This window comes from Trachemys scripta, chromosome 2 (assembly GCF_013100865.1).
Source record: "Trachemys scripta elegans isolate TJP31775 chromosome 2, CAS_Tse_1.0, whole genome shotgun sequence".
NCBI lineage: Eukaryota > Metazoa > Chordata > Testudines > Emydidae > Trachemys > Trachemys scripta.
Window position 1 is genome coordinate 176,282,373 of NC_048299.1, and position 13,385 is coordinate 176,295,757.

General features: G+C 40.9%; 1 protein-coding gene across 1 annotated transcript; it reads right to left on the reverse strand.

Annotated features, from left to right (window-relative positions):
- Positions 1-5,873: 5,873 nt before the first annotated feature.
- Positions 5,874-12,715, reverse strand: NHLRC1 (NHL repeat containing E3 ubiquitin protein ligase 1). Its single transcript, XM_034762387.1, has 2 exons — positions 9,731-12,715; positions 5,874-7,072 (listed from the first exon to the last, which is right to left on the reverse strand). The coding sequence occupies exon 1, from the start codon at positions 11,637-11,639 to the stop codon at positions 10,437-10,439; it is 1,203 nt and encodes a 400-aa protein (XP_034618278.1). The 5' UTR covers positions 11,640-12,715; the 3' UTR covers positions 5,874-7,072; positions 9,731-10,436.
- Between the last annotated feature and the right edge of the window lie 670 nt (positions 12,716-13,385).

Genomic DNA, 13,385 nt, shown 5'->3' on the forward strand with positions numbered 1-13,385 from the left:
TATATGATGGAAATGGGGAATTTAATATCCCTACAGTCAAGCTCAGAACCTAGTAATCTTTTTGCATCCAAGTTCAGAATCCTTTACTGCCAGTAAAAGAAAACACATTCATATGAATGGACTTTTGAGTACGTATGACCAAGATAGTTTGTTTTTACTTTGGTTAGCATTTACCCCAAATACTAAAGGGGAAATAAATTAACAGCACCTCACTTTTGGCTTCAACAGGAAAAGATATATTGGAATTCAAACAGCTTCTTAAATGACTAACAGGGAAACTAGCACTGTAGGTTATCAGACTTAACTAGCAATGTCCACTACAGTTAATAGGAATCACAGTACAGGGCTTCAGATACTGTTGGTATTACAGAATCGAAAGACCTAGTCTTCCTTCAATAATTCCACCAAAAAACCTCAAGTATATTACACATACACCCTACAGTATTGGGGGGGGGGGGGAAAGAGAAGCAGATTTTCTTGGGTTCACTTTAATAAATGATCATGGTGCTCATTTACCACGGTGACAGGTGTATGGTAGGTAGAAAGGAAGAAAAGTGAAAACATAAAAAGTAAGCACTGTGATGAGAACAAAATAAAGATACTGAGTCTCAGGCCTCAGATTTACTGGTATTGGATATATACCGCTAATATAAATAGTAGTTAAACTTTTAAAATAGGATAAAATATTCATTTTCTTCTGAGATTTTCCCATTAACCACATTAATTTTAGTGTTTACTCATTTGTAGTACTTAGTTACACCATCTAACAATAAAGAAATTAGTTGCTCATCCCTCAGAAACAATTAGCTGCCCCAGTCTGTTCCTGACATTATCACAATGTAGATCAGCAGGGCAGGCCCCAGCAAACACTGTAAAGGACAACTCTTCCATTATTCCCTACCCCAGAAGGCCCTCACTTTCTTCATCATTACTATAAAGAATGTCTGGTATGCAAGTATGACTGAAACAGATCCATGCAGTTCTATTGTGAATGTGAATCCTGAATTGAGAGCCCCTAAGAACTTGGGAACAGAAAGCAGGGGGCCAGCTTACAAATACTGTCTGGTACATCAATACAGTTGTTATATGTTTGCTAAGTGCAGATAATTTCCTTGGCACTGCTCAAAATATATAAAGACAATCCCTTCCCTGAAGGGTGTGCAGTCTAACAGACTATAGATTTAGCAGTAAAATATCACATCAAGTCTATTTAACATTCAGAAACCCTTATGTTCAGCTATAGAGAGATATGGTTTCTGCTCTATGGGGGTAGACAGGAAATGGATAAAATACCCATTCTTTATGATACAGTAAATGAAACTAGCCTTTTCAAAAATTAGTAATGATTTTTATTAACCCCTTTAAATTCAGTCACAATCTCCCTCCTGTCTGCTGCAGAGGAAGAGTAAACTATGCCAGGTTGATACCTGGTTGCAGATGGAGCCAAGGCTCTGCCCTGCCCATTCTGCCCACTCTTGCCCACCTGCATAAGGTGGGGCTATAGTGGCTCTGCAGAGCCTGCCTGAGGTGACAGCCAGACTCGCTGGCCACAATTGGACCTTATAAAATGACTTTTCAACTGTGCATACAAATATGTTTCCCTGTTTGTACCATACGCAAAATTGTATATCCCTATACAATGCAGTGGATAAAGGCAACTATGTTGCTTGGAAAAGATCATTAAAGTCATTCATCAAAAGATTCCATCCAAACAAGCTGAATAAATCCTTGGCTTGAACAGCAGTGGAATAGGGGGAGGGGATTCCCTTTGTTAAAAAGTAAATGGGGTCCTGATCTAATGTCCATTTAAGTCAATGGAAAGAGTCCCATGAACTTTAATGGGTTGGATCAGGCCCTATATAAGTGCACACAAAAATGTTTAACTCATTAGAATTAGAGGATCATGTCTCTCTGGAGTAACTGTAATTTTACTCTACAGTATTAAAAATGATAAAATTGCTTGGAACTGTTTCAAATGCTAGTTGGATGTTCATGAATCTGAGATTAGATAAAATCAAAATGTCTAGCAGCCTTAAACACAGGTACATGCTCTATACATTAACCAGACCCTGCACAGTTTTCCTTGCACAAAAAGTATCCTAAACCACCCCCATAACAGGCTCTTCCAGTCTCCTCCTATTCAGAATTTGCAAGAGCAGGCCTGGTATTTATCTTCCACTGACTGCAATTGAGTCAATCTAGTCCCTATCTGTTGGTTGCTGAGCAACTACACATCCAAAAGTGAAGATATTCTACTGATCAACCTTAGAGCTGGGTGGGTTACTGTGATCCAGCCAAGGATTTGTTATGGTAAAAGGGGGAAATACATAATGAAAAATAAATTATGCTAAATGTGTTTGGTGAAATTTTTTTTTTAATGTTACAATAAGTGTCACAGCACATTAGGCATGTAAGGATACAAGTAACTGTCCTCAAAAGCTTAAATTCTAAGGCTTAACCTCTGCAGTGAGACTTGTGTGACTCAGTGTATCTAAAGGGCCAATCCTGGAGTATTTACATATGTGAGTAGTCCCATTTGGGATACTAAGGAGTATTTATTGTGACAAAGTTCCTCCTCTATCTTGGTGGGTCCTGCGCTTATTGGCAGATTTTCTTGCCTCAGAGATTCACCACGTGGGTTGGGGAACAGCCCAGAGACCTTCCCCTCTGGGAGAACCCATAGTCCGGGTCAATTGGGAGGTTTGGGGGGAACCCAGGCCCACTCTCTACTCCAGGTTCCAGCCCAGGGCCCTGTGGCCTGCAGCTGTCTATAGTGCCTCCTGTAACAGCTGCATGACAGCTACAACTCCCTGGACTACTTCCCCATGGCCTCCTCCAAACCTCTTCCTTATTCTCACCACAGGACCTTCCTCCTGGTGTCTGATAACACTTGTGCTCCTCAGTCCTCCAGCAGCACACCCTCTCAGCTCCTTGCACCTCTTGCTCCCAGCTCCTCACACTCCCACCACAAACTGGGGTGAGCTCCTTTTTAAAACCCAGGTGCCCTGATTAGCCTGCCTTAATTGATTCTAGCAGCTTCTTCTCAATTGGCTCCAGGTGTCCTAATTAGCCTGCCTGCCTTAACTGGTTCTAGCAGGTTCCTGATTACTCTAGTACAGCCCCTGCTCTGGTCACTCAGGAAACAGAAAACTACTCATCCAGTGACCAGTATATTTGCCCTCTACCAGACACCTGTACCCCATTGGTCTGGGTCTGTCACATTATATAAATACAGAATGCGGAATCAAACACCAACTTAGACAAATTACTGTAAAGAGTTAAAAACCTTTTTAGTAACATATCTCAGCTCCACAAAACAATGTTGTAAAATTAATGAAAATTGGAGTTCAGTTAGCAAAAGAGCTTGTGATTTAAGAAACATATTCTTGCAGAGATTTAAAATAATCTTTCCCTAATATTTTACCTCTCCAACATCTTTCCTATAGATCTCTTAGGCTTGTCTCAAGATATTGTACTTCCTCTTAGGTTATCTATGCAGATTCCTTCTAGGATATATGTGTTGTCATAGCATACAAGACTTCCCTTCTGCATTTTCTACCTCAACCACACATTACTGAGCTCCATGGAGGAGTCATTGGGTTAAATTATATATCCCATGTTATGCAGGAGGTTTGATCAGATTATCAGGGTTCCATCTGGCCTTAAATCTATGAATTATTTATTCTTGGGTACAAAATTCCAGTGATCCACTTATTACAAAATACTTTGTTTGATTAAATAGATGTGATAGTTCTTTGCAGATGGCCTTTTGTATTACATGTTTCAAAAGTAACTTTTACTATAGACATTTCACTCTTCTTCTATTACATCTTTATAATTTCCTCAAAATAGATTCTGATCAATATGCAGAGTGTATAATATATTGTCTTACTATCATCTGACTACTCTCTGCTTAAAATTCTTTAGTTCTAATTTCCCATAGTTAAAAGGGACAACTATATTTAGGCCCAAAATTTATATCAGAGATAAATAAAGGTTTTACAAAGCCTCATGGCTAGAAATATTTTCATTATTTAAAAAAAAATAGTTTAATGGAAACAGATTTTGTATTTTCACAATACATTACATTGTAGAGGTATAGCTAAAAAGGTGTGTGGGGGGGGTGGTTGTTTTTGAATACTTCGTTTTTCTTGAAGGATTGTTTATATGAAGAGTGTGTGCAGCTCTAGGGTGCTTACTCTGTCCAAAAACTTCAAGTCCTACACATTTATTATTACAAATACTAAGTTGAAATTGATTGATAATTCTCTTATTACTGCCTGGGAAGTGCCATATTCTAGCTGTGAAGTCACACCTGCTCAAAAGTGGGCTGTCTAACTGCCAAAATTCAATACTAATCTAAAGGACAGAGCCCTTATCTTGTCAATTTTCCAAACTGAAATACTTCATGCCTTAAGAATGTTTTCCCTTTAATGGCACTTGGGCTGTGCTTTGAATTGATATTGGCCCCCTTGTGTTTAAGCAATGAAATCTATTCACTAAATCTTTCACTTCACCTTAAATCAGTTTTCCTCTCTTCCACCCCCAAAATAATTGAAAAAAGGGAATTTGCTCACCAGAAAGAAGTTTCACAGCAGTATCTCTCTTTAGAGTGCATTCCAAAAATGTGTATAGACTGTGCAGACTGAGAGAGTACAGTGGTTCCAATTATCTTAAAATGTAACATTGTAGAAAGGTATTAATTCACATGATTAAAGCATTTTCACCAGTGAATACCAAAGGAATTAATAATGACAAGATCATTAGTGAAATGTCAAACCTCCTTAAAAACAGCAAGGCAGTTTCCAGACAAAAAGATAAGTAACCACAAAATCTTCCTCCCTTTTTTAAGACATGAAACATGGAGCTGGGAAATCTGGATTCTAGTCTCAAAGACTTCCTGTGTAACTTTGGGACAAACTCTGTGCCTGTAATGTGGGGCTCATAATATTTACCTCCCTGCTTACCTCACAGGGATGAAGAATTAATTTATTAATATTTATAAACCCCTGAGATTATAGCATGGAAAATGGTATAAAGTGCACTGCATCATCCACTTTCTTTATACTTCTTACCTTGGATAGCTCTGAAACCATCCAGAAAAACCAGGGTTGTTTTTTATTGAGAAAGCTCTCTATTGAAACCTATACTTTTGTTACCAATAGCACTTAACTCAAAGGTTGGAAATATAATACAACATTGTTGAAGCAGCTAGTGCCCTATGAGGATGGAAAATCTAGAACTGATAATTATTCCTTCTAACTGATATTTTACCAAATTAGTGTGTGATAAGGGGGGGAGGGAAAGGGATTGCTTTGTTCTTTGAAATACCATATTTCAAGTTTAAAGGTTTGTAATCGTGTAATTTTGTGTGTGGAATTTTCATACACTGTAGGCTGTGGGATGGATACAACTGTTAGACTGATTAGGCTTCTAGCAGTGAAAACCTGGGCTGAGTCATTGGTGGCAGAAAGTTTGTTCAAAGGAGTACTGAAGAGGGAGTAAACAGACAGAGGACACGAACCTACATCCTTTTTTGACAAAGCATAAAATAAAACAACAAGGCATGTTTTAAGGATGCACCTAAAATTGGCATTTCTGAAACTCCTCTAGGCAAATATTTTACTGCCACATACTGTAAACATACCAGAGTGTATGTTTATATGCAGCTATAACATGAGCTCAAAATAAAACCAAATAGAAGTTGCACAGTTTGTGTGTCAGACAAATGTACAGGATCTATCTTTCTGGGAACCAAAGATCTGAAATTAGAGGGTAGTGGGAATTCTGCCACTACATTTGTTTTGAAGCAAATTGTTAGAGTATGTGGTTCACAAAGGACTGGACAAAGTTTTGTTTATTTTGTTTTTTAATATTTTTTTTAATACAAGCAATGGTTATTGAAATTAAAGAGTCTGGGAGAAATAACCAACAAACCAACTTTTAGAAAGACATTCCATGTGCTGGGACACAGTAAGTCTAAGGTTGTATAAAGTAGATGAAACCAGGGTTTACCTAATGATACAGTTGTATTTGGTTCATATGGACATCTGAGTTTGAATTCTTTTCCATTGTCATTCCTCTCCCACAGCGTCAAATGTTTATCCTCTTGAAGTCTGTGTTAAAATTCCAACTGACTTCAATCAATGGGACCAGTATTTGACCATTAGGCCTTTGTAAAACCACCATTGTTGTGGTCTCTTCTTTTAAATCAATGGAAGACATACACCTCTACCTCGATATAGCACTACCCGATATAACATGAACTCTGATATAACGCGGTAAAGCAGTGCTCCAGGGCGGGCGGGGCTGCGCACTCCGCCGGATCAAAGCAAGTTCCATATAACACAGTAAGATTTTTTGGCTCCTGAGGACAGCGTTCTATTGAGGTACAGGTGTATACAAAATATGCATGTGACAATTCTGCTCTATGTATAAAGAAAAAGGAAAACACATGAAAAACAAAATCAAGGGCATTTCAGTTCATTATCTATACAACTGACACCAAATCTCAGGATATACTTAGTTACTGAAAATAATTTGCTTATGATCACAGAAAGATTTCTGCCTATTCCTGCATTTTTCCTAACAAATGGAAAAAAATTCCAACAACACAGAGGATCCCACCCACCCCTAAAAAATAGCATTTTATTGATTTTAAGTTTTAGCACACATTTTCAAAGAATAAAAGAGCAAACAGGAGGAGAAAAATATACTGTAGTTATATGGTTACACCGCCACCCAATAACTGAGACCAAAAGTTCCAAGTCACCTAAATCCATATTTATGCAGTTTCATAAGTCAGTGGGAGCTGCACGTAGTCAGCACTTTCATAGGACAGGACATTTATTTAGGTGCCCATATTTTAGGTACCCAACCTTAATAACTGAAGACAGAATTTTAAATAGTTTCTCTGCCCTGTGTTTTACAAGGCAAAGCAATGAGATTCATAACAAACTCAATATATAATGTATCATTCAACTAAAAAACACACATTTGACACAAGCAAAATCAGTGTAGCCTGCAGCATTCTAGAATAGATCCTTCTGTCCCAGCTGCCATCTTCCTATTACTGCAGGTTGGGGACAAAAGCAGTTTGTTTGTTTGTTTGTTTGTGAACTCAATCATCAAGCTATTTCTATTATCTATCAAAAGAGAAAGACGGAACAAAGACAATTTGTGTTTTATGCTTGGATTTTGTGTTTGAATTTTAAAATGGTGTGAATTTATTTAAAAATTAAGTTCAGTATTTCAGCTCCTGGCTAGTTACCATTGTGGCTCTAGGTGGTCCAAAGTTTGCTCATCCACGAGTTAAAGAGTAAGGACAAACTCTTACTCTCTGTTGTGCTGGAGCACAAGAGGATGGGGTTTTGCGGAGGTGGGTGTGGGAAGAGGTTATGTTGGTTGAAAGGACAAGCCAGTTGATGGATCACAGCCTGAGTGTCTAGCCCCCTAAATTGTCAAACTGTCGAGCACACTTCATTATTATACATACGTCTAAGGTACCCTTCCCATGCATTTAGAAGTACATCAATTCCCTGAAGGAAGAGGAAGACTGTGCCCTTCTCTCTCCTCTATCAAATCAGATTGGTATCCTCCACAGACACCACAGTTCTTTTTCCTACTCAGAGAAGTAACAAAGTGTCCTGACCCACAGAGGAATCCCATTGTGGCCAGCAGAATTCTTCTTATGGAGAATCCAAATCTTGTCACCCTCAGACCCCTTATTGCAGTGGTGCCCAAACTTTTGTCACGCCCCCACTTACCAGTAACGGAATCTGTCCACACCCCCCATTACTGCACTGTTGGTCAGTAGAGGAGCTTGGGCACAAGGTGCAGCTGTTCTGGGGGGGCGGAGAAGGAATGAAGGCAGAGCTGGGCTGGGGGATGGAGTGGAGCTGCGGCTGGGACACACTCCATCCCCACCCACAGTGGGGGTTGGCCTGAGCCCCCCAACATGCCCCACCAACGTTCCTCTGTGCCCCCCCAAGGGGGACACGCCCCACAGTTTGGGAACCACTGCCTTAGTGTGTGGCGGGTGGGGTTGGAAAAGATCTACAGTCCAGATCTATAAAATCTCTCATATACTATAAAGTTACTCTACAACAGATCTAGTGATACCAAAGAAAAATGAATATACAGAAGTAGAATAACAGAAACCCATAATAAATAAGTGAAGAAACTTCCTGATACTGTCCAACTCCACCATTATTAATATCCTGGTATGTCATTATTCAGTAAAACTTTTTGAAAATAGCTTATTTAATGGAATTCTATCACTTTCAAACATTTTAATACAAGACAGGTCAAAGATACATTCAGTTTGAAATGAGGTGCTGAAAGTGCCGCGGTCCTGTTTAAAATAAGGATCTGTCAGTTAGGGTAGGGGTACAGTATTATCTAGTAATTATATGCTCTAAAAGTCTGATCAAGAGCCCGCTAAACTTAATGGAAAAACTCCCTCTGACTCGAAAGGGCTTTGGTTCAGAGGATGTGGAAGTACAGCATCTTATTCACAGTCTGTGAGGCCAAATAAGAATAAAGGAAAAAAAGAGGTATTTATACTTATATCAAAACTGCCGCCACTGTCAAACTACTTAATAATTCAAAGCTATTAAACAGCCTCTTTTTAGCAGCAGAGAAAGCCAAAAAGATTCAGTGAAGAGTCCAACTAAAGTATTATTATAATCCCTATTTAAGTCATACCAATATATCTTCAATTTTTGCTATCCAGTGAAGCAACAGAACCAGTGACAAGACACAGCCAGATTGTCTAGGATAAAATAAGAACTGACCCGAAATCTTTTTTGAAGCTTGGGGGGGGAAAAAATGAGGTTAACTTTCTCCATCCATTCTCACCCACATCTACACTTCGTTCTGGTTAGGTCTGGAAGCAGAAGTGCTAATATTTCATTAGAAAGGCCACCCAGAATCACAAAGTATCAGAAATCTCATGAAGGTCTGTTTCTGTAAGATGCCCAATTCAGTTTGCAGAGCTGCAAATAAGTTTTTGACCAGATAACTGCCTAGACCTTGGAGCCATTGGAGTTCTGCCACATCACTGTCTATATCAGGGCTAGGCAACCTATGGCATGGGTGCCAAAGGCGGCACGCGAGCTGATTTTCAGTGGCACTCACACTGCCCGGGTCCTGGCCACTGGTCCGGAGGGCTCTGCATTTTATTTAATTTTAAATGTAGCTTCTTAAACATTTTAAAAACCTTATTTACTTTACATACAACAATAGTTTAGTTATATATTATAGACTTATAGAAAGAGACCTTCTAAGAATGTTAAAATGTATTACTGGCACGCAAAACCTTAAATTAGAGTGAATGAATGAAGACTCGGCACACCACTTCTGAAAGGTTGCCGACCCCTGGTCTATATCAATGTGCAGAAGCTGTCTTATTCCACTGTCATGTCACAGCTAGGGTACTGAAATGCAAGCACTCAAACTACAGTGATGAGGTTAGTGTAAGAACCTATAAGAATTCATACAAGCACGGCACACAGAAAAATGCATAACTGTGGTCAAACATTAAGACGCTGTCTTTGTTACAAATTTTAGAACTTTATTTTTAGAAGTGAAGTTAGTGTTAATGAAGAAGTAGTGCATGATGGAAACCTGACCACCAGAAAATAATTCTCTTAAGAAAATGTATGGCCCAGACAGTACAAGTTTCCAAACACTGCACCATCACTATGTCTTAACTCTTCGATGGGCCTACCTCTAGGAATGAGATGGTGTGTCAGTCTCTAGGCCCATTCAGTCACTGGCCTCTCATAATAGCAGTCTTCATGGTGGTTTCTGTAATGTGGAGAAACTTCACTTTGACCACCCAACTCATTTCAAACTGGCCATTGAACAATGATAATTACTTTGTCACTACTGATCTCAATTGGATTAAAGTAACCTTGAAGTGAAATGTTCTACTTCCAGTTACCAGTCCCCTGAGCTAGAGAGTCTCCCTTATAATAGAATTTCTGAAAATTGCTGCTTTTCTCATGAGATTATCTCACCTTATAAAAAAAAAAACCAACATTTTGTAAGTGAGACTTCAATTAATATAACCAAAAGGTGCAAGTCATTCTCTGCTTCATAATTGATTCCATTATCTAACACAAAACTATTGTTCATTTTAAGCACACACACAAAAAGAGTAGTAACAGTCGTATAATAGTTTAGAAGAAATGCCAGGTCATCTGGTTGAGGTCTCTTTGTCTGGTGCTATTTAGAATACACGGTTTGTCTTTCACACATACTCAGAAGTCAGAATTGATGAGCAAATGTCAAAGACCATACAGCATGTCCATAAAAATGATAAATTTCACACAAAATCATGGCAGAAAAAACCCACACATGCATCTGATAAAACCATAATGACTTCTTTTAAAATGTGAAATGGAACGAAATTAGTAAGAATCCAAAACAATTCAGCTAGCAGTATATACTTTAATTGAATGATCACCACTGTCTAAGACAATCAGAGAATTGTTTGCTGTGTAAGTCAACGCCACAGGATAAGAAAGCCCTTGGGTAATTATGGGCCTTAAGACAGGAAATTCCTCAGGTTTTCCTAAGCACAATACAACTCGGTTATAGGCATCTGCTACTATTATGTGTCCCTCTCTGTCAAAGGCCAAATCAGTGGCATATATTTTGGAGGGAAACACTAGGTTTAGACCAAAGCTATCCATCTGGCCAATGAGTTTCATGTCAGCACTGAATATCTTCACTCTTGTGCTGCTGTAGTTTGGTCCCTTAGCTATCAGGTGCTCTATTACAGCGATAATTCCAGAAGTCTGAGAAACTGCCACCTCTCTTGGGTTGCATAAGTTAGACTGGATCTTCTGAATCTTCTTTAGTTCTCCTTTTTTAAAATTGGCTGTCAAGCGAGAAAGAGCACCTGCTTCTGGATCAGACAGGATAATTTCATTCTCTGGGGTGGTATCCAAACCCCATGGCAAACAAAAGGATTCCCTGATAATTAGCTTGCCTCTTCCGTTAAAATCAAACACTTTCACAGAGCGATCTCCGCTGTCTGTGACAACCACGTGGCCATCCAATGTGACTGTCACGTCAAGTGGGTATTTAATATCATTGCCTGCATCTCCTCTTTCCCCAAACTGTTGTATACAGCTTCCACTCAAGCCAAACAGCTTAATCCTTTTTTTGCCATCATGTGCCACTACTACACAGTCAGACCCCCGACACATTGCAATCCCAGTCGGATTAATCAGCGTCCCCCAGCCTCCGAAAGAAAGGTTGAACGTTAAGCCAAGAGATGCTGATACAGCTGCTTCATCACCTGTCCCAGTTGTTGTTCCTGAAGCTAAAGGAATATTAGTTGCGCGGCTTAAGATCTCTATCAGGTGCAGCAATGGTAAGCAGTCACTTGTCTCTGAGGATTTGCAAGCTCTTCGACAGAAAGGGCACTCCAACCTAAAATTCCTTGGGTGTGCTAGAGAGAATACACACTCCAAGCATATAACATGTCCACAAGGTAAGTTCCTTGGCCGGTGTTTCTTCTTCTGGCTATATTTTTCAAAACACACTTTGCATTCAAGTAGACTGACCTCAGTTTCGTTGACCAGTTCTGTCATAATCTGCATTCTATCAGGGGCCCTGGCAGACATAGTTGCAGCTTTAAGAGGATTGTTGATTATACTGTGCTAGCGATGTGACGCTGCCATCTGGTCACATTGGACAGTCACAGGACTGTGTTACATCAGAGGCCTTCCCATAAATGCTGATGGTATGTTCCGTTTCAAAGCATTTGCTGTAGTCTCCTGCCCTCTAAAGGAAACTTGGGAAAATGCAATGGGCTGACCAAAATGTATTTTAATATTTTCTTATTGTTATCTTCACTTTTTCCTCAAATATTTTGTTTAATTTCATTTGGCATGAAAATATATCTAAACTGTAAACTATAAATCCAGTCTCATATCATTTCAACCATGGCAATTTAGCATAGCAAGAATGGTTTCATAGTCCACATCAGTTTTCAAGAATCAATACGTGATTAAAGTCCAATAAACCTCGCAAAAGCCAGAGGAAGGGAGAGGAAGGGGGTAGTGGGCAATTGTGGGGTAGTTATTCAGGATGCAATGAATGAACAGGGTTGTGTTTATCATTTTCAGGAACCCAGGCAAGAGCAGGAATTCAATCTGTTAGAGAGGCGGTTCAGACCACTGGTTTCTTCCATCTCTTATCCTGCTACTAGGGTTGGGAAGTTAGACTAGGTCACAAAGGCTTCCTGTTCTGACCTCCTGCTGTTTACATTCCTCCCATGCCCACATTGCCCGTCCAGGAGGGCCCTTCTCCACATGCTCAAAGAAAGTTAAAAGGTCCTTGGGGTTCTGCTGGAAGTGGACTAAAGCAATTAGAAAGTCTACCTACCTGTTCCTTTTAACACCATTTTACTGAACAATGCGATGACCAAGAGAACCATGTTTAATAAGATGTCGGATTGCATTTCTCATTGCTATTACTTGGCTAACCTGCAACTAGAGGCCAAGTCAAGATTCACTCAGTCAGGAGCAATGCAGTCACCGCTGCCTGCCTCAGGGGTGTTTCTATCACAGATGTATGTGAAGTGGCTACATCATGCCCTCTGTGTGCCTTTACAAAAGTACTATTGCTTGGATTCAGCCTCCTGGGAATGCTGTTTCAGGGCTAGTCTACACTGGCAACACTAAAGCGTTGCTGCGGCAGTGCTTTAATGTGGCTTGTGTGGTTGCAGCAGAGAGCAGAGAGCTCTCCCAGCACTCAAAAAAAAAAAAAAAATCACCTCAACGAGGGGTGCAGCTCCCGGCGCTGGTGCACTGTCTACACTGGCGCTTTACAGCGCTGAACCTTGCTGTGCACGGGGGGGTGTTTTTTCCAGGGCCGGCTCTGGCTTTTTTGCCGCCCCAGGCGCCGGGGGGAGAGCGCTGGGGGGAGGGCGACCGGAGCCCTGGCAGGAGGGCGGCAAGCCCCGGCCGGGGCTCCGCTCTCCCCCCGGCGGCCAGAGTGCAGGGGGCTGGGCGGCGAGCCCCAGCCAGGGCTCGCCGTTCTCCCCCCGGCGGCCGGGGGGAGGGCGCCGGGGGGAGGGCGGCGAGCCTGGCCATGGCCCCGCTCTCCCCGGGGGCCGGAGCGCCGCACCGCCCCCCTCCAGGTGCCGCCCCAAGCACAAGCTTGGTGGGCTGGTGCCTGGAGCCGGCCCTGGTTTTTTCACACCCCTGAGCAAGAAAGTTGCAGCGCTGTAAATTGCCAGTGAAGACAAGCCCTCAGACTCACCATGTTCCAGAACTTGTTTCCAAGGTAGATGGGATCAAACTTCCCCCATGCCCATAAAGTGTTGATTTTTCTTTAGGGATGTCTCTTACGTGGCTTAGACTGCC

What these genes read in the sequence shown, in the direction of transcription:
- NHLRC1 (XM_034762387.1), bottom strand. Translation starts at nt 11,639, where the DNA reads ATGTCTGCCAGGGCCCCTGATAGAATGCAGATTATGACAGAACTGGTC.